The 26,799-nt window shown below is 39.8% G+C and overlaps 1 protein-coding gene across 2 annotated transcripts in view; it reads right to left on the bottom strand.

The window, feature by feature from the left end:
• Nucleotides 1-22,610, bottom strand: part of NEBL (nebulette) — a 270,025-nt gene extending 247,415 nt beyond the window's left edge. For both annotated transcript variants that reach the window (XM_074834325.1, XM_074834332.1), the window contains exons 1-2: nt 22,364-22,610; nt 21,329-21,423 (exon numbers count right to left, since the gene is read on the bottom strand). In XM_074834325.1, coding sequence (XP_074690426.1) covers nt 21,329-21,423; nt 22,364-22,432 — 164 coding nt within the window. In that variant the 5' untranslated portion in view covers nt 22,433-22,610. The remainder of the gene's footprint in view (nt 1-21,328; nt 21,424-22,363) is intronic.
• Between the last annotated feature and the right edge of the window lie 4,189 nt (nt 22,611-26,799).

Here is a 26,799-nt window from a genome sequence, read left to right as displayed (position 1 = left end):
GGTAAATAAAAAAGTATCATGACTAACTAGCAGAGTATTCCAAAAATACTGCTTTCATTGCCTACAGAATTATCACCAACATAAGCAAAATGTTTCCTTGAGCTTTTAAACAGAAAAAGTTAAATTTTAATAGTATTCAGTTTTTTCTAGTTCCTATCCAAAAAAGTCAAGGACAGATCTTTATTACATACATTTAAGATTTACTAGGTATACAGAGCATAGATCTCTTGTCCAAGAATTTATGTCCCTTCCTTTATATGTAAATAAAGATTTAATAAAAGACAGACAAAACACACAGGAGATTATAAAATAAATAGAGAGCTTGGAGAGAGGAGATAAATGGCTGACTTGGATTTAGCAAATTGATTTTTTTTTTAATGAAATACCATAGAAAGGGTTTCCATGCATTGAACACAAAATAATCAACTCATTCTGAAGGGGCAAAAGTAAACTGGGGAAAAAAAGAAAAAATAAAAGAACAGTAGCCCACCAGATCTTACACTAAAAGAGTATAGCCTTTCTTTGCTGTTTGTCTTCAGGGTTGCCTCAAGTGACTGAGGTCCTGTGTCTTGGAAGAAAAAGTGTCTGCTCATTGCAATCCTACCATACAGTGTCACTGCATATTTCTGGATGTCACAAATGCTTTTACTTCATTGTCCCCTGCATGTAGTTTCAGAGACCAATCCAATTCTGTGTATTCTTCTTTTTAAAAGTTCATTTAGAAAAATATTTTTTGAAATAGCTGAGATGCTTATTGCTGTTACTCTAAATTTTCCATTAAGATTTTAGAAAGGCATATGACTAAATTCAGACTTTCTGTAATATTTTTAATTGGCTGTGAAATACGTTGTCTTCCTCAGGATAAATGACATTTTTTAAAATGTCAATCCAATGTGTAACTCAAAATTCAATAATATCTCAGCTTAACAAGTCCTCCATTGTCAGTTTTAACAGGGCTCATAAGAAATCCAATCTCCATTAACTCATCAATACAAAATAAATTATGTTTGAACTCAACTAATTTTCCTCATAGGTATGCTTGAGGAATTCACACCTGCCCTTGGTTATTAGACGTAAGACAATACTGCCATGAATTTCAGATCAATCATAGAATCATAGAACAGCCCGGGTTGGAAAGGACCTCAAGAGATCATAAGGAGCCTAGGTGAAATTATCTAGCACCTTGTTCAATTGCATTTTGAAAACCTCCAGCAATAGAGACTCTACCACATCCCTGAGGAGGTTGTTCTTACTGTAGAAAATTTCTTTCCTGTGTCAAGATAAATGTTCTCCCGATGCAACTTGTACCCACTGCCCCTTGTCTTCTCCATGTGGCTTCTTGTGAGGAGAGAGCCTCCTTCCTCTTTGAAGCCACCCTTTAAGTACTGGAATACTGTGATGACATCCTCCTTAAGCCTTCTCCAGGGAGAAAAGACCTTCAGTCTTTCCTCATAGAGCAGTGGTGCAAGGACACGGTCTTCTAGGGCTCAGTGTGCAGCAAGGTGCCAACCAGAGTGCAGAAGTAGGCTTAAAAATGTAATGGAACAACTGAAAACTTTCCTCTCCCACAAACTTGCTCAAGTGCCTATGAAACACCAAAGGACTGGAAACATGAGTTGGTAGGAACTCTAGAAAATGAAGATACTTGGTTCTGACAGCTGTTCTGGTACAGCCATCATAAACTGGCTCTCTCCCACAGGAGAAGATCCACTTCATGAAAGGTAAACCTCTGTATCTGAGTCAGTCCCTGAAGATTAAGTTAATATAATTAACGATTAATAAAGTCTGTTTCACCTATCATAAAATGAGTCAGATGAACTGAAATCTGAAAGCATTTATTTCTCCAGCGACTACAAAAACAGGACTAGAGCAATGATTTCAGCTTCATACATCAGCATGGGATATGTCAAAGGTAGGTGAGATGAATGCCACCCACAGTTTTTCAGTCAAGGGATATGACAATAGTGGAACAACCATAACAGCTTACAAGCGTTTGAAAGCAGAAAGCAAAACATTCAACTGAACAGAGCCATGTGAATGGCACTTTTAAAATAATAATAATTTTCTCTGCATTCTTGCACTACATAACAGAAAAATATCTGAAGAAATTAGACATACCAATTTGTGTGGGTCTTTGGAAATTTGATAGGAACCTGAATAACTTAATTTCACAAGGAAACTGAGGTAAATATACTAGGCAGAGAGGCAAAACTATTATTTCATTATATAACACTAATATGTTTGGCCCTGCACAAAACATCCAGGTATCTGGCCTAAGAGTTATTTCAATGATCTGAGTTAAAGAACACAAGCCTTTTATGCTCTGAAATACATATAGAACAGCACACTAAATTCAGGCCTCATCATACAGGATGTTTAGGTTTGTTTTATTTATAAATTTGTTACATTTATTTGCATTTTTTTCCTGGGGTTGGGTCTGTGTTTAAAGCAGGCTCCAGGATTTTAATAACACTCCATCTGTCTCAGATGTGCTTGCTTAACTTTTGCTTTCATAGACATTTTAGACAATAAGCATGCTGGTGTTGGAAATTTCTGTTTCTGAATTATTATATATATATTGCAGAGGAGGTAAACAGAAATCTTGAGCCCTGTTTGCAAAGAAATGAAAGACCTTAAAGATTTCAGGAAACCTTAAAATACAGTAATTGCAAGTACTTGAAGACATGCAACACGCAACAGCCAACACTTCTCTAGATACTTCCTTTAGCTGTCAAAAAAAAGATGTTTTACAAGTCTCTTGATGCTTAATCTCTAACACACTTCTCTCTCCTGGGAATGAAAGTGTAACACCATGTAAAAATGAACCATGAGCCTCTCTCTCTCTCTTACAGCTTGTTCCTGATATCAACGCAAGTCTTACAAAATAACTGCCACACCAGAATTGCAGTCCCATGGACATAGACTGCTAAACCTCAGGATTTCAAATTCACCTACAAATTGCAAATCAGCATTATCCACAACAACCACCAAAGCACATACAACTGTATGAGTCAGATGTCAGGTGAGTTACATAAAACACCAGCTCATACAAAGGCATTCACTGTAAGACACGCTGTGAAGATGGAGGTTATTAGAAAGATTCTGCTGAAATACACACCCACACTGTGTACTTGCTTTCCTTACAACATCTTTAATTATAAGGATATTGTAGATATATTATCATAAATCAACAAATCTGTTTCCGCAGCGTGTTACTAAGCAACTGTAACCAAGACTTTGTGTAAATGAGATTAAAATTCCAAGGTAACGATACTCAAATACAACCTCACATTAATAGCCAAAGAGAGTTGAACATGTTCATATTAAAGGATAATGTCTGTTTAGTTTCATGGTTGTTGAAATAGTTTAGATACAGAGAAAATGTAAATCTGTGCATATCAGTTGTAGGCATTTCCACTGTACAATGAACCATGCAAAGATCTAACAATCCTGGTATATTGTTCAGATAAAAAAACTGGAAACCTCTTCAAATGAGTTGCATTATTCATCACATGCATTTCATTCTTCCACTTAATGGTATCCAAACTATACAAAAACCAATACTACTTTAAATAATGTATTATTAGTTATCATTAAAACTGTTTAAAAAATATTAGACTCACATAAAGTGTGAAAGAATAATACTGTAATATAGCAGGTTTTTTTTTTTTCTGCACTTACAATATAAAAAAGCCTTTTTCCCCAGTTGAAAATACACTTAAGCATAAGCACCTTTCCAGCAACTCGCTGCACTCGGTATGCATGTCCCCATCATTCCAGCGCTCAGACGTTTAGTGGGCTTACCAAGTAATGTGAGGAAACTCCAGTTCAGACAGAGTAGACCAGAACACCCTCTAAGCAAAAAAGGTTGTCATAAGCACATGAAACCTTTCTGCCACTATCAGTACTGCCTTCCCACGGAGTTTCAAAGTTCGAGTTACCTGACCTCATCCTGAACGTGACTAAACATTTTAAAAAGCAACATAAATTTAAGGGAGAAAGACTGTGATTTTACTACTTCTGACTCACAAGAAGTCTCTATGACAAGAGCAGAAATCATCTGCAATGGAGACAGAACCTTCCTGAAGGCAAATTTCTTCCTTGTTCAGCCCAGTTTCCAGGAACTCAGGGCCACCACAAGCCCTTGCTGCTCCAAGCACACATTCCACTTCTTCGACATTGTCTCCTTTCACACATACATGCATCTTTGCAAACAGTCTTGTTTTCTTTAAACCTACAAAAAAAAAAAAAACCCGCACTGCATATACACACCACCTGCTGGGGAGAAGATGAGAGAATAAACATGTGACAGACATTAATCACGATGCTTAATGCACTCCTGGCAGGCTCTCTGCTACCACAGCAAGGAGAATCATTTAACAACCTGTGTGGATGGAGCAGAACAGGAAACTTGCCAGCTTTATTCACTCATGATTTTTAAGTTCTTCTGCCTGTTTTAAGCATTTAAAAAACGTAAGAACCCTTTCTATTCTGAATTCTCCTGCAGTGACAACTTGGTCCATACCCCAGCCTTCCTGGAAAACATTTCTGTACCCCCCTCCCCTTCTCTTTCACCCAGAGTGTACTTTTAATATACTACCACTTTGTGCCAGTGGTATCACGCAGTACGTACTTCTTTCCCCACTGCTTTGCATATTTCTCGCCTTACAGAAATGGTTACAAGTCTTAATATTTTATGTCAGTCAAAATATAAATTAACCACATTCTCCACTATCATAATGTGTACATCTTGTAAGGCCAATAAAAGCTGCTCTGCTTACAGCGAGAATGAAATCAAACCATAACAAAATATTCCACTGAGCACATGTCCCTCCTGCTGGGAAAAGAGTGACAGAATTGAACGCTCAAGAAAGTACAAGGCTGTATTTCTTAATTCCTTCCATTGAGAAAACAGAATGTAGAGTAGGTAGTGGCCTACTTCAACTATTTTTTTCCAATTACTTCTCAGAGACACCATCTACACTACTGTTTTCCTGTGATGGGAGAAGCTTAAGAGATATGAGCAACAGTTCTAAGTTGACTTTGCAACCACACTCAAAAAGTGCCTTTAACTTTAAAAGACCCTCTTCAAAGCAGTGTCTGAAAAAAAACTACCATCATACTACAGTTCATGGGTATTTTTGAGTATTTAATTCTCTTGATCTTCCTTTAATACTCTACATTTATGACAAGGCTGTTTCAGTCAATTGTCCTCACTTTTACCAGTCAGTCCTCAAAATAATGTTCCAGAACATGAAGAATTCCAGCCCCACCTCAGAGACATGTACTGTTTTATAATATATTGACTCATCAGCTTCCTATAACTAACATCCCCTGGGTAAAAGGTATTCAACTATGGCAATAATAGGCACTCCGCAAACAAATGAAATAATTGACAGTAGTACTCTTCAAGTGTTTCACTTTAAAAATGACGGTACAAATGACATTCTACTCTGCAGGATCTTTTCCTTTCATGTGTTCAGTGCATTCCTATTTTAAGGTCTGATTTTTTTATGGGCACAGCAAGTATTTTCTGCTTTTCACCCGTCTATGTTGCAAGGCTAACACAGCTGAGATGAATTCCTATGCATCAACAAAATTGTTTATGAAGGTCTACTTAGCACAGCCTTCATGAAGGTTGTGGCATATGGAAAATCTTTCCAGCTCAGATGTCTATTTCTAACATTACCCACTGGTTTCATATCCAGCGTCTTCCACATACTAAAGGTGTGATTAAGCTTCCCCTAGTCAAAAATAATCCCATCACTTCTTTGGGGAAATTGATAGTTGCTTGACTATTGGTAGAGCTCTGGATGCTGATGTTTTTCCAGCTCTTGCCCATTTACTCCTTAATTTACTATGACCAAAACAGATGACTTTTTAAGCATAGTTGCTTTATATAGCAGATATGAAAATGGTGCCATGAAGGCTTCCAGTCCTGTTTATTTCTTTAAAGGAAGTGCCAGATTACTTCTTTTCCCTTATTTTGCTTTAGACAAAGAACTTTTGAAAATTAACATAAGCATTCTCACAAATTACACCAAGACATAAAGAAAATCTGGTTTTTTACATTTTACTGACCATAACTGCCCAAAATAAAAATTGCAAGCAACATATGTTCTGAAATGACCAATATAGGTCTTTCCAGAATAAACATTTTTCAAATAGTAATATATTTTATAGTTCAGTATGCTTCTTCACTATAATAAGGATGGGAAAACAATACCATTAATATATTTTTGTATAGCACTTATAGGTGTATTTTTTCAAGTCTAAAATTTAAAAAAATTGGTTTTTGTGAAAGTAGGTGTGCATACAGCTCTGAGGAAAAGTAGAGGAATCATTTTTATCTTTAATTTAACTTTAATTTGCTCATGATTACTAAGCAGTTATGTTGCAAAGGAAAATGTACAAAACCACAACAGGTCGTTTTACGGTGAAAAACAACAAAGCAACAAGGAGTGAAATGTAAGGTCTCCCTAACTTTAATAGTCTAAACTAAAACTGTTAAAATACTATTCAGAGCAGTATCTTTCTTTTTCATTGTATATATGGGACATAGTTGTTCCTGGTAACATAATACAAATTTACATTAGTCTGTATCTGGTAAGAAAAGCCAACTGTGCAAATAAGAAAGTGTGTCTTCTCTTAAAGGTTCCTCTCAAATAAGATACACATATAGCAAAAGAACCATCATTCATGGGAATAAAACATGTTTATTAGCAAATTTTAAATTATTTTATGTTTAAAGGTATAGTCTCCATTCTAGCAATATGTTAGCAGTAGACATCAAGTTCCAAATGTTGCTTGGTTTATAAGACTAGGTTTTATTCTATAACTTCATTGCAAGACCAGAAACTTCAGCAGATACACTATCAGTTTTAGACCTTGAGCCAAAACCTTCCAGAATGATCATACAGGGAACACAAACCATAGAAGGTACGGAACCCAATTCGAAATAAGTTAGATCTATGTGTTTGGAAGAAAATCAAATAGGACTATATTGAAATACTGTCTTTGTAAGCATTTTAACAGTCTTGGGATTGTTTGGAGTTCACTACACTCGAGCTCATGACTCCTCTTCCAGGGAACATTCAACATACTTGTCGTGGATAGTCTTTCCAATGCACTGCTTCATATATTAAAGTACTAGGGAGTGGATGACCAGAAATGTTAATTGAAGCCTATATAAAAAAAGAAACAACACAGTTGTTAATAAAGCCCTAATAAAATTAAAAGAACATATGTCTAATAAGAAGAAAAGAAAAGCTGGAGACTGCAACAGCTATAAAGTCTGTGTGTTAAAGTGCTCCACAAGGCCATCACTACTACAAACTTCCTTTAAACTTCCTCCCACACTTCAGGGAGTAGCAGAGCTTCTCAGATCCAGTTGCATGAATATGCAAAGCATTCTTAACATTATATGTGACTGGGAAAAACAGGTATTTTCTTGAGAAGACTTATGATCTGGAATTTTTTTTTAATATTCAAAATTTTCTTCCAAAAACATTTTATCTTAAAATGGCTATTCTTCACAAGCTATAGTAAAGAATACCAGCTATATTACAACTCCATGCTCTTGAAAATAATGTATTTTATCTCCTTCCACGTTCATAGGTTCTTATTTGTAAATTGTCATCATAACACTACATGTAATATACAACTATAATAAAACTGACATATATAATCAATACACATAATATTTTAATGTTTTGATAAAAGCTGTTTTGGTAAAATACAGGTAAGCAAAATAAGTCCAACTGACAAAGCTAAATATTTTGTCCCTGAAATTAAGCATTCTGCTACTATAAAACCAACACAGTTAAAATACAGATTCCTACAGGAAAAAAAACCCACTGAAACTGGCAGATTCATGCAAAACATCTGACAATTTTTCCACTGAAAAAAAATTAGAACAGGAATAAAATTACTTAGTATTAATTATTACTATGAACTGTTAATCTACTACACTATCAACTTCAAAGATCCATTGTAAGTCTGCTCCTGATCGTCCAGTTCCGATCTCCTTCGTGTAAGATGTATAGTCACTATTAACTGCATGTATTAATATCTGTTATCCCAGTTGTGAAGTAGTGCGTTACTGTAGCAGTCTTTTTGAAGATATACATCAAAAAGAGACACTGAAACATTTACACGAGACCCAAAACATATACAAACAGTGCAGATGGAAAATACAAGGGAAACACACCTGCCTCTCACACCACGGACAGTGGTCACAGCAGATGCTGAATTACTGTCACACCTGAGGCATCTGATGGAGATGAGACACCCACTGGAGCATTCTGACACTGAACAGCCAGGTGACTTTGCCAAAGCACAAAAAATGGCAGAAAAAAACAAAAGGGCCTGTTTGCTCACCAAACTAAGTCCACCAGAGCCTACATCTCCAGCACAGCAGAAGTGACAGAATGGAGAAAGCTATAAAAAGGGGGAACTGCCATTCTCCTCAGGGTGAAATAGGTAATTAGAGAAAAATAATCATGTTTAACTTATTTCCTTCAACTTCTAAAAGCACATTACAGTCTCCTTCACATTCACACCCAACTTGACAAGCTTAAATTTTCCTTTTGTTAATATATTCTATATACAGTATTATTCTGCATAGGAGACATTATCTGTCATTGCCTTTTGGGCAGTAAGAGAGAGTCCTGCTGCTGACCCAAATGAGGCTTGAAACAGCAGTAGCATGGTCATGAAAGTTAAGCATTTAATCAGTACAAGAAATTGGATGCTACTCTTTCAAGTCTCTCCTCCACAAAGACAAGAGTCATCCTGAAAGAAGGTCTTTATTTAGCACAGGGATGAATTAATACAAGGCTTAACCAGCTTGTGTTCAGACTTCAGAATGTCTTTCCAAAATTCCTGAAGTAATAAGTAAAAAAAGCCCAGTTTTCCAAGTTTTACAAAAATATTCATAGTACTGAAGCAGCTTAGTAGCCTACAGAACCAGATGATCTCTTACATTTCAAGACAAACTGCAAAAATAACTCTCTATGATGACTTGTTCATAACTGATAAATCCAAAATATTAACAGCACCAACCTAAGTTACTACTGCTCAGAAGAATATCCATCTTCACCTCACTGGAAAAAAAGGAAGTTTGCAATACACCCTTGCTTGCATTAGACTATCAGAAAAATCACTTATCACATATGCTGTTCTCATTTTCACACAATTCTCACCATACTTCTTAGTTTCCCCTCATGCTTTTCATCTTCCTGGAGACACTATTTGGCAGCCTATTGTTTCAGTGTACAGAAATATTTTTCAGGGGGCATAAAATTAAGTGAGGAATTGTATTTTTTTCCAGTTGTCCTGATATTTCTTATGACTAACTTCGTAACAATTTTAAAACCTCACGGCAAGTTCCTCAAAGCAGGACAAAATATTCAGTACCTGCAGCGCCAATAAACCAAATCATATTTCATATAATAACAGTATCTCTTATTCTATTCTGAATATCAATTTATTATTAAAAGAATGACAGAATTAACAGAACTCAGACTGACAAAATACTCTGGGTCGGCCCATGCAGCCATGAGATCTGCCTGCATGGAGAAGCACGAGATGGAGCAGACTGACCATTAACTCAACCAAAGCTCATCTATTTGCTCTTCCTTTATCTTCTTCTAGCTTCTTCCATTCTTGTTAATACAGATTTCCAACACAACTACAATGTAAGCCACATACCAGTTTAAATACTGAGTTATCTCAGAATGACTGTTTAGTCTCTCTTTTGATCTTCAGATCGAAATAAGCCAAAAGCTCATGACATATCCCTACTGACCACTCACCATGACAGTACCCCATTCCTAATCAAAGACCCAAAAATGTGACCATTTCAGAAATTTAGCTTGCTGTTGCTAAATTGAAAAGCTCAACATTTTTATAAATTATTTCTCTTTTCCATCTATCCTTGCTTCTTTGCACGCATACTCTTTTTTTTCCCTTGTGTAAGTAGACACATCATCACTGTTACGTTTCCCATAATACTTATCTCTCAGTCTCATTTACTAGAGGTGTCAATTCCTTTCACTATTTCAAAAAATATTGTTCTTCGAAATATATCTTTTGATATTTTTTCCTCCAGCCTGGTTTTCCCTTTCCCCATTCCTCCTAACAATTTTGTGCTAATGCCACAGTGTCTCAACAAGTTATGCTAATAACTGTTTTAACAAACTTCATCTCTGTTTTCTGATAGCCTGACAAATTCCTATCAACTACTTCAAAATAAAACTTTCAGACCTCCCTATGTAACAGTAAAATTTATATCAAATGTGCCTACATGATGGGCCATTCAGCAACTATTTTTTGAACAAAGCTTCTTCCAACAGGCATTCCTTCTCTTTACTCATCCCCCCGTTGGTATCACTTCTCTACTACCCATCAAATACTAACATCAACAAAGGCACTAGCATCACTGTATCAAACACAAACAGCAGTTCCAAAAAAATAAATTTGAGTCCTTTAGGAAGCTTTGCTTTCCTACATATGTATTTTCAGGCAGGTTCTCTAAAACATGGACTGCAACCTCCCTTACAGCAACATACCAAGCATGCTGCCAGTTCTACCAGTGGTAATCATCTCCTGATCAACCAGCTATTGAGTACTTCTGCTGCTAGAAATCCTCATATTGGCCCCTTTTCTTTTTGTATGACCTGGCAATCCAGTCAGAAATTTCTTCCCTCTTGCATTTGCAGATGCACACAACCAATGCTATGCAACATGTGAACACCCTACTATGTTGAATGTATCCCACTCTACACTGTTCAGCGGGAACAGTCCATGCTTTTTTATTTCGGCAATTTATTTCATCTTACCACTTTTCCCCTCCACAAATTTAGCCACTTGCATTTTAATTAAGTCCAAAATCAGCATCTTTTTTTTTTAAATCTTTCCCTAAGTATTTCTAGTTATAGAAATATATTTTGTGATGTCAGGAGGAATCGTATTACAGTTATTGAATTCTTCCAGCGTAAAACTGGAACAAAACGAAAAAAAAACAGCCATTACCATTTAGTTTGCCAAGTTCAAAAAAATACCTGAGGTATAATGAAATTAAAATGCAGCAAAAATTTCTTTTTAAATTTGTGAAACTGGCATTACACCAATACACCTGTGTGAAAAATGCTGCCATTTAGAGAGGCAGAACATGATGGACTACCTCCAAACATTTGCTCTCCTAAAGGGGAAAAAAAAAAAAAAAATAGTGTGAATTTTTGAAACTGTGAAGCAAGGAAGAAACTTACACAGTTTCCATATAGTTCTACATTTTAAGAAATCCTCTTTGAAGAGTAACTACGCGCTTCCCAGAAAAGCCTTTGCAATATATGCTTAAATAATTACTGGCCAAATTACAATTAGTCTTTCATTTTTAAAACTAAGCTGCTGTAGTCTTCTCTCAAGTGTGACACTGATCACACATTTTTGTGCCCTCCTCGTATTAAGATATTACGAGATAAGCTACCATCACATAATTCCACCGCAACCGAGAACAGGAGGATTTAGAGGAAGGGAGCAGAAGAGACAGGTGGAAGAGGAAATGTGAGAGATTAAAAATCTTGCACTGCTCATCATCCAGACTTTTCCACCTGGTACAAATAGAAGTTACACAGGCAACACAAACAGAAAGAAAAGGAAAATAGCTTGGCCAACACTGATGCAACATCAACTCCAACATCAGAAGATGGAGGGAGGCACAGAGAGAAGAAATGGCCTGATCTGTAAATCAAGAAGGAGAATTAACTGCAGGTTTTTGGTTTTTCAAAAAGTTGCTGTGTGAAATGACATAAATAGGAGTGGCATTAATTGGTTTATATTCAGGCAGACCCATTATTCAACAAGTACTTCACCCGCCTCTTCTTACAGCAAACTTTTCCCTTGCAAGTCCTGCCTACTGCCTCCTTTTCAGGGAACCTCAACACCACACAGCCAAACTCTGCCCTCAGTGTAACTTCTACAGTCTCTAAATTTAGCAAGGTTTCTGTAAGCACCCCACAATATTCAAAATTATGAAAATAACATTAATCGACCACTCATCCAAGATTGTATGTTGTCTGGATAATTATTATAAGCTTCCACTGACATAATATGTAAACAGCAAAACATGCTTCTTGACACTGAGCTGACATGATGTTGTCATTCTCTATTGACATCGCTGACTCTGAAAATTCAAAGTGACATGAAAGATTGGAACATACACTTATTTTTCTTAGAGCTTTATAAAGTATATAGAGTATATCAGGACAGCAGGTTTACTTGCAACCATCAACATTAGCAGAGCTACACAGAACTTAAAATTCGGCCAAGTGAAAATACTTTTCTTAAGTTCTTCGGCAAATATGATAGGAAATTCTGTGGCTTAGAACATTTAAAACGCCAAACAGTTAAATCACAAAGTTGTTAACAAAACACACCATCAAGATTTCACAGGCTTGCTACAACTGGTTATTACATCTTCCAAAGCTCAGACTATGAAATGCAAATAAGTAAATGATTTGGAATCACAGAATTTCATCTATTGTTTTGTTGCCTAAATATTTTTGTAAATATGATGAAACAAACTTCATCAATCTTTAGGAATGAGTATGAAAAGTAATAGCTATTAAGAAAAATCAAGATTATGTTGAGTGTTAACAGTGGCTAGGATAATAGCAAGCAAAGAAAATCCCACTTACTGATGAAATTGTGTGTCAGCAACTACAGTCCCCTAAGAATATATGTTCAATATATTTTATGACTATAGGTGCTGAAGAGATGCACATGTTCTTCCTTGAAAAAATTATCTGCAGTCTACAACGACCAATGATCATACAAATTAAAAACATGTATTTACTTGAGCCAAGATATAAACTGGCAACAGACCAGGATTCCACACACGGATTTCTAGAACCACTTCTTGCAAATAGCTCTGAAAGTCATGTTTAGTGCAGTCTTGAATAAAAATAAGAATAAAATGTATAATATTCATTTGCATATTTCCTATGTATTTGCCCCAGCAACATCCTAAATAACACTAAATTGTAATTGTCCCTTTGGAGCAATTACACCAATGGGCAGAATATTAAAACCTGTGAATTCCAAACACAAACCCTATACTCACACATCAGGTACTACGCGTGACAGTACTGACTCAGCGCAGTCTGAGAATTCACCTGCTCTGAGAGAAAAAAGGTAACTCCTCTCCCTCCGGGCAGTTTTCTACTCTGCACCAGCAGGGAAGCAGGCTGGCTGCAGCTAAGCCATAGCACTCCATGGTGTTGCCCACAACTTGCAACAGTGCAAACCAAGGGACCTGTTGGAGCTCAGAGTCCTCTGCCTGCACACCCACCAGCACATGCAGGTAAGGTGTCATAAGCACGTCTTGATCAAACATCATATCAGGACACAGCCAACTGAACATGTTCAAATGGAACCTGAGAAACGTTTTTGCATCCCATTAGTCCGACACAGTCACAGCAATCAAAAGACAGCCCACAGCCCAACTCTTCCCAAGGTCCAAGTGTCAGTGATGATTATTCTTCAGTAATTCCTTTGCAGCTAACCACCATCCTCGTCATGCACAGTATTCAGCAACTCTGACAAAGTGTTCTGTACTGGGTTTGCATGGCAAGGTTTTGGCAGCAAGGGGGCTACAGGGGTGGTTTCTGTAAGAAGCTGCTAGAAGATTCCCCTATATCTGATGAAGCCAATGCCAACCGGCTCCAAGATCTGGGATAACATATTTAAGAAGGGGAAAAAAAACCGCGCAACAGGAAACTTCAGCAGGAGAGAGGAGTGAGGATATATGAGAGAAGCAACTCTGCAGACACCAAGGTCAGTGAAGAAGGAAAGGGAGGAGGAGGTGCTCCAGGCACCAGAGCAGAGATTCCCCTGCAGCCCGTGGTGCAGCCCATGGTGAGGCAGGCTGTGCCCCGCAGCCCATGGAGGTTAACGGGGGAGCAGTTCTCCACCTACAGCCCCTGGAGGACCCCACACCAGAACAGAGGGATGTGCCTGAAGGAGGCTGTGACCCCGTGAGAAGCCCAGGCTGGAGCAGGCTCCTGGCAGAACCAGTGGACCCACGGAGAGAGAGAAGCCCACACTGGAGCAGGTTTGCTGGCAGGACTTGTAACCCCATGGGGGCCCCACGCTGGAGCAGTCTGTTCCTGAAGGACTGTACCCCTTGGAAGGGACCCACGCTGGGGCAGTTTGTGAATGACTGCAGCCTGTGGGAAGGACTCAAGTTGAAGAAGTTCATGGAGGACTGTCTCCCATGGGTGGGACCCCACACTGGAGCAGGGGAAGAGTGTGAGGAGTCCTCCTCCTGAGGAGGAAGGAGCAGCAGAAACAACATGTGATGAACTGACCACAACCCCCATTCCCCATCCCCCTGCACTGCCGGTGGGGAGGAAGTAGAGATATCAGGAGTAAAGTTGAGCCCAGGAAGAAGGGAGGGGTGAGGTGGAAGGTGTTTTAAGGTTTGTTTTATTTCCTATTACCCTACTCTGATTTGATTGGCAATAAATTAAGTTAATTTTCCCAAGTAGAGTCTGTTTTGCCTGTGACAGTAATTGGTGAATGATCTCTCCCTCTCCTTATCTCAATCCACAAGACTTTCACTATACTTTCTCTCCCCTGTCCAGCTGAGGCAGAAAACGACAGAGTGGCTTTGATGGGCACCCGGCATCCAGTCAGAGTCAACCCACCACGTGTTTTCATGTGCCTTCTTCAAAGAGTTTAAAGATATGCATCAAATACCTTTTAGGGACACAAACATATTTTGCCCAAGAAGATCCTTCAATTGTTCTAGCAAATAGGTTCGGCTTCTTGTCCTACTTTCCTTTTCATTACTGAATACCACCAATACTGCTTTGGTCTTAATACTCAATTAACCAAGTAAGATACCACAGCACCGAGCAGCAGGAATGTATGTTTCCTCTACTTGTAGCTGTCCCTCATGTTTAAGCAGAAGTTGCATAAATATCCACAACAATTACATTCCTTCACAATTTTATTTTCTTTCTTACACAGAACTTGACACTTGATCTAGCACTCCATGAATAGGTTGAGACGATAAAGTACTTCACTCATTCATCACTGCTCACTACAGAAGGGAAGGCTGCATCAGACCATGGAGGTACACACTGCCCAAATACCCTTCCAGGCCTTCAGCAAGCAACCTGGGTGATGAAATGAAGATTACACATACTAGATTTGCGATGTGCTTACAGGCTCTCTGGTGGGAAGGTTGATAGGTGATAGAAGGGGGCTGTAAGCACATTAGAGAACAAAATTAGAATATAAAATGAACTTGACAAATTGGAGAAACAGCCTGGGGAAAAATAGAGATTTAGTTCAATGAGAACCCAGTGGAAGATTCTGTGCTTAGCCAAGAACAATTAACTGCTCAGATAATGGATAATAACAACTGCTGAGGTTGCAATTCTGCATAGAAAGATAAAACTGTAGCCCACAACAATCTGAATATAACTTAACAATAGTTTCAGTTTTGCAACCAAAAAAAACCAGCAAAGACTGCAGTGGGATTTAGGAGAGAAATTATATGACTTGCACAAGCACACTTGCCATTCTACCAGGTCTAATAATGCTCCAGTGGGCACTGCAACTGAAAGAAAATATGTATGTGTGTGTATATATATGTATATACATATAAATAAATAAAAAAAAACCTTTGGAGATAACTGAAGGTAGAGAAACAAGAATTACCAGAAAATATGATCTACGAGGAAAGAGTTAGAGCTGTTTTGTTTAAAGAAAAGATCGCTGAGGGGAGACATGATAACTGGTTTCAAATACTGGAGTCCACACTTACAGGATGCTGAACAAGAAATAATGGACTTCAATGAAGGGGTGTGTTTGACTCTGACTTGAGACCCTTACCAGCTGTTTTTCTAGTGGTTCATTTATTTGCATTACTCATTTTATATTACATCCTAAGAGGAAAGTCTTCAATACACAAAGTTAATAAAGTGATAAAGTGCAAATCCTTGCCTTCTAAAGTTTGCATGGGAGTTTCTGGGTTGTTTCTTTTTATAAGAATGACCATTTTGGGTTGACCCATATAATAGCTTACTTTTGATCAAATCTAATGATCAGAAGCAGCTGAAAAGCCCAAAACAAGAAAAAAAACCAAACACGTAATTGGCTGTAAGGTTAACCATGACATAAAAAAAATCTTCCCCCCCAACCCAATCTCAGTGTTATCCTCTTACGCTAAAAAAGTTACAGTTGAAGATGGAGAATTAGAAAAAAAAAAACTGTTTACTCTGTGCGCTCTCTTTACTACAGCTCTTAGAAGTGGCTCCATCATATTTCAGAAGGATTATTCTTGCTGTTCCTTACCTACTCATTTTCTTTCTCCCTGCCATATTTAAACTGAGAAATAGTCACCTGCTGAAATCAATACTGAAAAATAAGATAATGCTAACTATTTTTAGTAAGGATAATATAATCACACTCCTAGTCACCTTCTAGAAGTTTTCTGACCAGTAGAAAGAAAACCCACTCATGTTTCACAGCTAAAACCAAACTTCTATACACGAGTTCAACTTTCAGGACAATGGATTCCATTTAATGGCCACATTCATCCACTGATTACAAGCAACTGCTTCCACTTTCCAGCCCATCCGACTGTCCAGAAAGTTGTACCATGTTCTTACCATTTCCAAGCTGTTATAAAATAACTTTGACATTTTTCATCCCTCCCCTATAGTATCTTAAAATATAAAGTTTGACTGCACTTGCAGATTGAAACTGTAGTACAATTCTTCTAACAACATCACAATATTTCAAATGTATTTGCATGCCTATTTCCTACTGGCATGAGTTAAAGAGAAATTAAATCTAGAAAAAATAAAGTGATGATGAGTTTTTCTTCATGTCAATAATCCACACTAAGACTGATGACAGTAGATTTAAATTTTAAAGTTACGTAATCATTCCATATGGTGACTGTCATAAATAAAAACTTGAATGAAGCTACCCTGTGTGCAGGCAATTAGCAAAATTTTAGATACTAAATATTTCAGAAGAATTTATTCCAACAGTTAGGTTTTTTGCCTTTGGCAAGAGGGTATATCAGGTCTGCAGAAGCTTAAGCTATTAGGTTTTGCAGAAATTAAAAAAATACATCTCTGTCGGATGTGTTCACACATGCAGGAAGTCTATTTGCATCAGCAGGTATAGCTAATGCGGAGAGAACATTCCAAAAATACGCATTTCAGCTTCTACGTTTTGCATAAAAAGTAGTCATGTTTTGGTCTAGTGAATCTGTCAAAAAAGTATTTATATGAATATTCGTAAGAATAAGTTACCATAAAATCATCCTACACGATTCAATCATTTAACAAGCTTGAGAACTAGTACACAGATGGTTAGTTGCCAAAATGCCATTCATTTCCTTGCATCATCTTGGTTGTTTGCAGCTGGGAAGAATCAACTCTGAGTTTGCAAATAATAATAATAACAACAACTTTTCTTATCATTTCCATTTATATTAAACAAGTATTTAATAATCTCTATCTGCAGATATTAAAGTGGAATTAGGGATCAGATTTGCATTAAAGCCACCTTGATTTAACAAATCATCGGATTACCCACGCCATTTTAATTGTCTTAACCTTTCTTTTACTACCTATATGCACATTCAGAGAGACAAAGAATGGCTCATTCACCAGCTTCAGGCAATGTATAGCACCTGGCTGAACTGCAAAATCGGACTACAAGTCTGAGCCCTTAGTCTTGTCAACATTATTTCACAAATCAGGCAGCTCTTTGGCAACGTTACATATCTAAAGTCAGACAGCAAATAAGAGGCAAGACTAAAGTTGTTAAGGCAAACCTAGCAGTGTTCACGTGCTAAGCATCTACAAGCTTCAAAATGTTGTGTATGAGGCCTTTCAGATGAAACATGAATGAAAGTAAAGTGAGAAACACAATATGGTAAGTCATGAAAGTACTGTACTACTTTGCAAGTCCCAGCTGAGGTGAAAGCGCAATATTCTAAGCACTACACAAACAAGCAGAGATCAACTATCACTGACTCAAACAGCTCAAAAATTATGTAAATAATAAAAAAAGAGGGAACAAAGTTGTATAATCTTTACAAGTAAGAGAACTGAAAGGTTTAAAGGAGACAGATCAAGGAACTTCATGAAAACTGTGTTAAAGATCATTCTTTTGAAAGCCATATTATACACGAGGACATGTAGGCAAAGTTTTCTCTCTAGCCTAATTGCAAAATCTTTCATAAATCTACAACTTACAAAAGCAGTACAGAAGTGCAATACTAGGCAACTCAGGTTCTTGACCTGTACCAGTTTTACTATGTCAGTAGCCCAGTTATTACTTATGCTATCAACGTACCTTTACCACAAGGAACATATACAACCGTTTAGCTGGAAATCTGACAAGCTGCCCAGCAAAAAACTTGCCCTTAAAAAAAGCAGAATCCTGCATTTACAAATATTTCTGCTCTTTTCTAATGGTCACTGGATTAAAGTATTTCACAATATATTCTTTCTTGGTTCACTAGCTCCTGTTAATCCATCTGACTTTACTCTCCTCCACCAAACTGTAATTTGAATGTTCACAAATCAGTATCTTTTTCTGATATTAACAGAAACACAATTACATTTTACAGTTAAAGTAACTTCTGATCTCTGCCAATAACGTAGAAAAAATGATTAATTTCAGCACCTGAAAAAGTGCAATAACTTAAGTTCAAAGGTCAAAATATAATCAAGTGCATTATCTAACCTGTTAATCAACAAACAGATACAGAAATTACTGAAGATACATGCTTTACAACTCGTCCTTACACAAAGCTAACTACGGCTTTCAAATCTATTAAACAACTTCATGGTATTAGTCTCCCATTCAAATCAGTGCATACTGCTTCACTTTTATCTTCAAATCACACTCTCATTGATGGATGGCCTCAATAAACAGTCTAACAGTAATTGCTCTTTGTCAAGTACTTGTAGGTGTTTGTATGAGTAAATTTGCATTCTTTTCTTCACAGATTTTCTGATCAAGCAGTATTTAACACAAAAATGGATTTGCCTCTTACTAATGAACACTGGAAAAGCCACATCAGAATTTGAAATACTATAATGGTGTCTGCTTTGCAAATAAGTAACCTTGAGATGCAAAAGTACTGTGTCAAAATACGATAATTTAAGTCATAACACCGTTTTGCATAAACATCTTATCCTTCCTTTGAAGGATATTAAAGTTTGTTGAAACCACAAAGCACACCTTGGTCTTCCCTTCGTGGTTCCACAGAACACTTGAAATTATTTAATAATTTGATCAAAGTTTCTCTAAAAAATAAAAATAAACCCCACCAACTATTTAAGTCTACCGAAACTTTAGAACAAAATACACGTTGTTGATATTATACATTACATTTCGTCTCTTCTTTAATAGAAAAAAAACATTCTTTCATGGTTTTACATGGTTTCTTCCCGTTTCATCCATCAGGTTTGAGGGACATTTCAAAGATAGAGATTATTTTTTCAAGGATCACTACTACAAAGCTCATTAAAGCAACTAGCAGGAAGAATAGCACCTGAATGGTACGTAACATATCCATCACCCTTATTCCCCCTCATCCATAAACAGAAGGACGCACCATTTAGCACAACTACATAGATGAAAAACTCTCCCAGAACAGAGTTTAAATATGCACAGCATGGAAACACCAATATATATCACAGAAGAGATTTTGTAAACAAACAGTATTATTAAGTACGAGTAAGTATCTGATTACGTAGGAAAGATCAAGCAACCAAAGTATCATCACTGAAATTTAACCACAAAAATTTAGGTAAAAGGCAGGAAAGTGTTATCAGAGTTTTAACCACTGTAAAGGATGTAAGCCTGCACTTTTACACTTCAACTCAAATAGTACCACAAGCAGAGTCCCATCTAGTGTCAGTAACCTCTAGGTTAGTCTCAACTTGTAGTGTGCCACCTGTTGAAGCATGTATCTCTCTTCCTACAGAGCTTTCTCTACAGTACTAAGACTGGCAACCAACCACACCTTATTACAAGAGGTCTAATGTCACCCCCACACACTGTAAAGCACTTCAAGGAAAGCTAGAAATGTGTATGTGTAAATCCATATGTTCCTAAAGCAATCTAAGTACAACTGTGCACACTGAAACAGGTGTTTCAAGTTTTGGCAGCACAGCAGTTTTTATAACAAAACTCGTATTTCAGACAGACAGGCACTGACTGGCTTCAATTTTAGCCTGGAACAAAATGAGCATATGCTGTTGAACTATTCTGTTACGGCCAGCCATAGACTGTCTACCTCAACATGAAACAAATATTTTAAGGTAAGTATAGCAGAATATTTCCGGAAAAAATATAACGTGCCTATAGTTTCAAATTCTGTCTCTTAAAACATATGTTTCAAGTAGGTAAAGGTGAAAATAATAACAATGCATGAATAACGTAGAACATAAAATCAAATTTTATACCAAATTCTTTACAGAGATCCTTCTAACAAAGCACATTGTAGCTGCTTCTAAAGATTAAAACATACTGAAACATACTTAGCAAATCTTAGGAGCCTGGCACAAAGAACAGTAAGCACTTTTTTTCTACATGTATCAAAACGCTCTTCTGCAACATTCGCAAGCCAAACATCAAAGCACTCTTCAAAATCTACAGAACAACAAAATCTAAAACTGGAATACAATGTGATTATAGTCTACAATGAAAATTAATCTGTTTTATCAAAATCTAAGAGACATGCAAAATACAAAATAGCATGAAGCACTAGAAGCAGGGATTTTGTAAATATCTAGTTCAGTAATCTGAGAAATGTAAACAACATAACAGTTTTAAAAATAGGCTGTCACAATCTATAACAGGATATTGTCTCTAGTAAACTACACAACCGAGAAGCACTTTGTTTGTTTTCTTATTACAAAATGCTGATCAAGTCCATAACCCTGAACAGAGCGCTGCATAATGGCCAACTGTAATCCAGCAGGACAATAATGAATCTAACAGGAGTCAGCACCAGATCCGACACTTTCTGGGAGGGAAAGATCTGCATTCTGAGATCTGATATTAAAACACTGCCTAAACACATCACAATCAAATAGTTTCCTCTTTACCACGCCAATGCATGTAGAATACGCCATCTGAAAAAATACTAAACTGCTCTCGACTGCACTGCCACATCTCTAGATTAAGTTTTTACAGCATGACAATATCTATTTGACAATATCCACAGCCAGGTTTTCTTTTCATGTGCATTTCTGCAAGACTTGACATTTACAATACTTACGCATTGCAATAAGGTTTCTTTTCATATCCTTTGTAGTTATTCATGTTCAGAGCCATTTTGCAAACTTCACAGTGGAAACATCCTTTATGCCAGTACTGTAAAGAAACGTAAAGTAGAATTACTTACGATACTGATGCTTTGAAAGCTATGTTAGGGTACAGTAAATGTAAAAACACAATTACACGTCAATATTTTGGCCACGCACTATAGATCTCTGTAAACTAAATCGAAATAATTACTTTCACACGAAAGCAAAGGTGCTTCTGAAACACTCTCGGAAATGTAAATTCTCTGATAAGGTGAATGCCGAGACCTCCGGACGCTGACCTTGCCAAGATTATTTTAAAGATAACTGAAGCAGGAGTTTGACATTCTGCCCCGTTAAAGAAAAAACGAGACCGCTTGCTACGAACGCAACGCTGTGCGAATAAAATCGCCAACTAATGTGACGGCTGGCTTTTTGGTACACTGAACAGGCACTAAATTTAGCACGCAATACGGTTTTTTCCTCCGGTAGCTCCTACCGCCTTGCCTTTCTGGGGACGTTAATTTGGCGCATCTGCCACAGCCTCGTTGCTGTTATTTACGGAGCGACCGCGCTCGGTGGCATCGCCGGGGGACACCCCCGGGGGACGGGGCTGCCGCCACCCCGGTGCCGCGGGCACCGGCCCCGCCGAGGCGGCCATGGCGTACGGGGCAGCCGGAGCCGCCCCAGCTCGGGGAGGCGCCGGCAACTACAGCCGGGCAGGGGCCGCCTACAACTTCATCCCCTGGGCAGCCGCGGGGGGCGGCGAGGACCGGGCCCCCCGCGGCCCCCACTCGCCCCCCGCCCTGCGCCAGCGCGGTGACACGGCGGTTGTCGCCCGGCGGCGCGGATGCCGGCGCAGCGGCAGCCCCCGAGGCGCTGCATTTGCCACCTGCCGGCTCCCGCCCCGGCCCGGCCCGGCCCTGCCCGCCCCGCCGGAGCCGAGGGGAGCGGGGCGCCGGGCGGGCACGCCCGGGAGGCGCCGTCCCCGCCCGCCCGCGCCCCAGCACCTTGTCCAGGCAGTTGACTTTCTCGGTGGGATAGACCACTTTGCCACAGCGGGCGCACTGGGGGTTCATTTTGCGGCTCCTCTCGGGCGGCGGCTCCCGCGGGCGGCGGCGGCCGGGGCTGCTGTGCGGCGGGCTGGGCTGGACGGGGCTCCGGGCGGCCGATCGACCATCCCCTGCCCTGGCGGGGACGCCGGGGGTCCTCAGCGGCTGCCGGCGGGCGCGGAGGTCATCGGCGGCGGCTGGGGAGGAAGCGGCGCTCCAGCTGACTGCGGCTCGGCAGCATGTGTGAGTGGGCGGGCGGGGAGCCGGTGCCGCTCGCCCCCGCCCGCTCGCCGCCGCCCGCTCGCCCGCCCCCGCCGCCTCCTCCTCCTCCGTGTGCCTGCGCGCTCGGCTCCCCGCGCCGCCGGCTGGGTGACTCACGCCGAGCCCCGCGCTGCAGCCGCAAGCCAAGCCAAGCCCACCGCCGCGGCGAGGCCCGGCCCGGCCCGGCCCGGCCCGGCCCGCACCGAGGGGCGGGAGGGAGGGGAGGGGAGGGGAGGGCAGCCCCGAGCGGGGCGAGATGGCGGGCTCCGCGCCGACACCCTGAGGAGAGAGGAGGGGGGGCCGCCGGGCTGCGGCCGCCTGCCGGGCGCACCTGCCTGGGGCTCGATAAGGCGGCGCCGGCCCCTTGCCCCCCGGCGGGAGGGGGAGAGAGAGCGAGGGAACGGCGGCGCGGCCGCGGGGGAGCTCGGCCGTTCCCCGAAGTTAGGCCCGAGGCCTGGCCGTGCGCCGGCGGGCACCTGCCGGGCCGCGCCGGGAGGAGCCGGTGTGGGGCGGGGGGGCCGGGGACCCGGCGGTGCGGGGCCTCAGCTTCACGCCGGTGTCGCACCGGCAGCCCCGCGGTGCCCGGTAGCCGTTCCTCCGGCTTTGTATCCCGGTTCGTTTCCAGGCTTGGTGTTGCTGCCCTTCCCGAGGCTGAGTCTCTCCGGGGCACGCCGCGGTCCCACGGGGCAGCCGGAGCTCAGCCAGGGCGGTACGGTCAGCCCCTCAGAGCAGGCTTTTGCCGTTCATTTTTGACTCCCTCATTAGTGCCGTGGGAGCCGTAGAGCAGAAAGTCAGGCGTTTTTCCTTAGCTGTGGACTTGTTTGACTACCTGGAATACAAGCCACGCTGAGGAAGGCGCTTAAGCCAACGCAGTGCAGCCTTTTCTGAGTTTTTTTCGGTAGTGCAGCACTGTGTGTGGCGCACAGCAAGGACAAATTCTGCACATACTTGGGCGTTATTAAGTAATCAGAATGCAGTCAGCTAAACTGGAATACTTGGCTATCATTCTGCCTTAGCAACCCAACTTTTATGCACTGGCTCGTTAAAGGCGTGAGGAGAAACAGTAATTTCATTTAAATTAATAATATATGTGATTAAATGAGAAATACCTAATCAGGCTTTAAATATTACATGACAGAAGTTGTTGAGCTTCTTCTGCCTCATCTAGATTATAAACATCTGGCACCCAGTGAAACTCATAATGTTGAGATGCTGGCTGTGCTGCAAGAAAGCAAATTTGCACGCAGTCTTCTAAATGCTTATTCTCTGCTTTGGCTGTCTCAGTGCAGTAGCAAATAGACAAACTGCTGATCAGCTCGATATCCATTCCTGCATTCTGCAGGCTGGTCCATTTTGGGGCCAGTGCTAGCAATTTGCAGTTTTCAAAAATCATGAATCAGATTTTTTTACTGTTAATTAGTTTTGAAATTTAAGGTTTGTCTTCTTGCTGTTCATCATTAACAATAACACGGTAATTTTTCACAAGTGCCTGAAGACCAGTTTGGCCTCAGCTTACCTTTGTCTAGGATTTCACAGATAGAAATAGGTGCATACGCACCCTGCAGTGCTGATGCAGCGTCTCATCTGCTACTTCTGCGCTCTACAGATCACCTTACACTTTCTGTTGGATGGTCTGACTGGAGGTGAACAATGGCTTTTATTGAGGGAACTCTGAATGCTAGGCATCTGAGTAATTTGGTAAAGGAAACTTGAATACATGGTAGCTCGGTGTTTTCTGCAGACACTGTCATTTGTGGATCCATCTAAGATCACATCCGAGCTGAATTAGGCCCAACACATAGGTAAGCAATCTCCGTTCTGCAAAGGCTACACAATGGAGTGGCAAGTCCGTAGTAGGAACTGGGATGGAGACCCAGCTAAATTAATCTCAGATAGAGGGTGGTGGATGTTACTTACATGTAAAATAAGTTTAATTCTTTCTTAGCTTCAATTCAGCCTAATGGTTAATGGGTGAAATGGCTCTGTAGCTCATGAGAAATAACTAAAGGCCCTAAACTGCTAATATGAAATCTTTGAGGTAGAGGCTTCGTTCCTCGAAGTTCCAGTTTATTAAAATCACATTCAGAGCCTTCTCCTCAGCATGCAGCCAAAAATAATTTGGATATTACTCTTAGTCTCAACGCTACATTGAAATCTTCTGCCTTATTCTGGAAGGGAAAACGTCTATTAACCAAAACATCAACACTAAAAATGGAATACTAAATAGGAATACCTGCAGTTGTATCTGAATTGGGTGTTTTGGCAGTATGAAAGCATTCCAATCTTTATCATTATTTCAGGATCCTTTTCTTAATTTATATTAGTTTTCTCCACAAGGGAGGAAAAATAGTGTCTGAATCACGGTCTTCATTTCCACAGCGCAGAGCTCTTTCGTCATCAGTCACAACTTTGTGTAATGCTACTGTAATGAAAAGCAGGTTCTTTTGCTCTTTACAAACCAGTGGGAGAGAAAAACCTACTTCACCCATGATTGTTTGTGAGAAAGCAGTGAAATGCTACTCATCATTAGTCTTTCCTTTTTCTGAGTAGATAATGATGCAATGGTAAAGTCCAGCAAAGCAAAATACAACAACCCCACTATGTCACTGACTAAGAGGATGTGAACCAAAGACTATGAAGCACAAAAGGGCAAAGACCTTGCGCTTTAGCTAAAGAGCTATTGCCACAAGCATGGAGACTGTAGTAGGTGGTGGACCTCTGGGTAGGGTGCAGCATTGATTCCCAGCTGGTATGCATTGGCAAGTTAAAAGTGACATCCCAAGATTTTAGGCTATTACCTGGTGCATTTCAGAGCTGTTTACCTAGGCTAGATGATTGCAAAGTGTGTTTAACTGAGCAATACAAATCAGCAACACTTGCAAATAGATGTTTTTTTCAGCATAGCTGCAGTGGTCCAAGTAAGAAAGACCTTCTGGGGCAGCAGTGTTACAGCATTAGAAATATTATGACTAGGTAAAATGGTGATTACTACATTTCCTGTTTCTATGGGGTAATGCCATCACCAATTGCATTTTATATCTGTTTATTCAAGAGGAAAGTTTTCAGTGCTCCTTTCAGTTCGTTTGGGTGATGAACATGTAAGTATGTGCTGCGGAAAAAAAAATTATGATGATACGTGATTTCGCACATTGATGAATTTTACCTGAGACAGAAAAGTTTCAAAAAACTGTTAAACTAGAAAGTTACGTTATGTTACTGAAAGTGACTTAACATCTTGGAAGAGATGACCCATAGAGGCTTGTTTCTATGGTCATAGAGATCTCTGTTTTAAATCTAGTTCTTCTAAAATGTTTCTTGTGAACTTCCTCAGCTTGCTTTCCCACAAAATAGGCTCCTTACAACCCATCTCCCATGGCTGGTGTTAAGACCTGTTGGAGCCATCAAGTGAACTTCTAAGCATAGCAAGAAAGCAAAAGGCTTCTGTCTTGCAGGTCACCATGCATTTCCCAGGCCATACATAAAGCTCAGAGAAAGTGTTTACTGCCTTCTGTGATCACATGAAGGCATTGTCTTTTCACCCAAATTTCTACAAGTGGAGTCTGCTCACAATGTTATGGATGTATAGAGCCCTAATGGACAAAACAGGAGTTCATGTAAGCATAGTGATCTTTTTCCCAGCAAAGAATGTGGTTTTCTTTCATTCAGATATATGTTCATTTAACTACATTTTGTGAAAAAAAAATGCTGAATGTAATATGCCCCAATTAACAGCTGATGCCCCACTTACAGTTTCATCAGTCAGTCATTTTTTCTGGAATAAATATGACAATATGCTCTTGTACTCTGACTGTGGTAAAAATAATGCTCGGTATATTTCACTGATTTTTTCATACCTGATCTTTATACACGTATAAAAGGTGGGATAACTGACAAGTTAAGGTAATGTACATAAAATACTATCTTATTGCTCTAACCAGCTCATAACGTTTGTGTGTAAGCTCCAGCAGATAATAGGTATTGTATCGTGGAAGGATGATCTCGTGGTTAAGGCACTGCGTGGAGAACTGCAGATGAAGCCTCTGAGTGGTACTGCAGTACAGATAAATAATACTGAAAAGGGTTTTGTGAAATTCTCTGGCTGTCCTAAATTATGTAGGAAGGGAAAACATCAA

The sequence above is a fragment of the Strix aluco genome, chromosome 1 (assembly GCF_031877795.1).
Source record: "Strix aluco isolate bStrAlu1 chromosome 1, bStrAlu1.hap1, whole genome shotgun sequence".
Lineage (NCBI taxonomy): Eukaryota > Metazoa > Chordata > Aves > Strigiformes > Strigidae > Strix > Strix aluco.
Note: the sequence above shows the minus strand (reverse complement) of the source record. Positions and strands in the feature narration are given on the sequence as shown.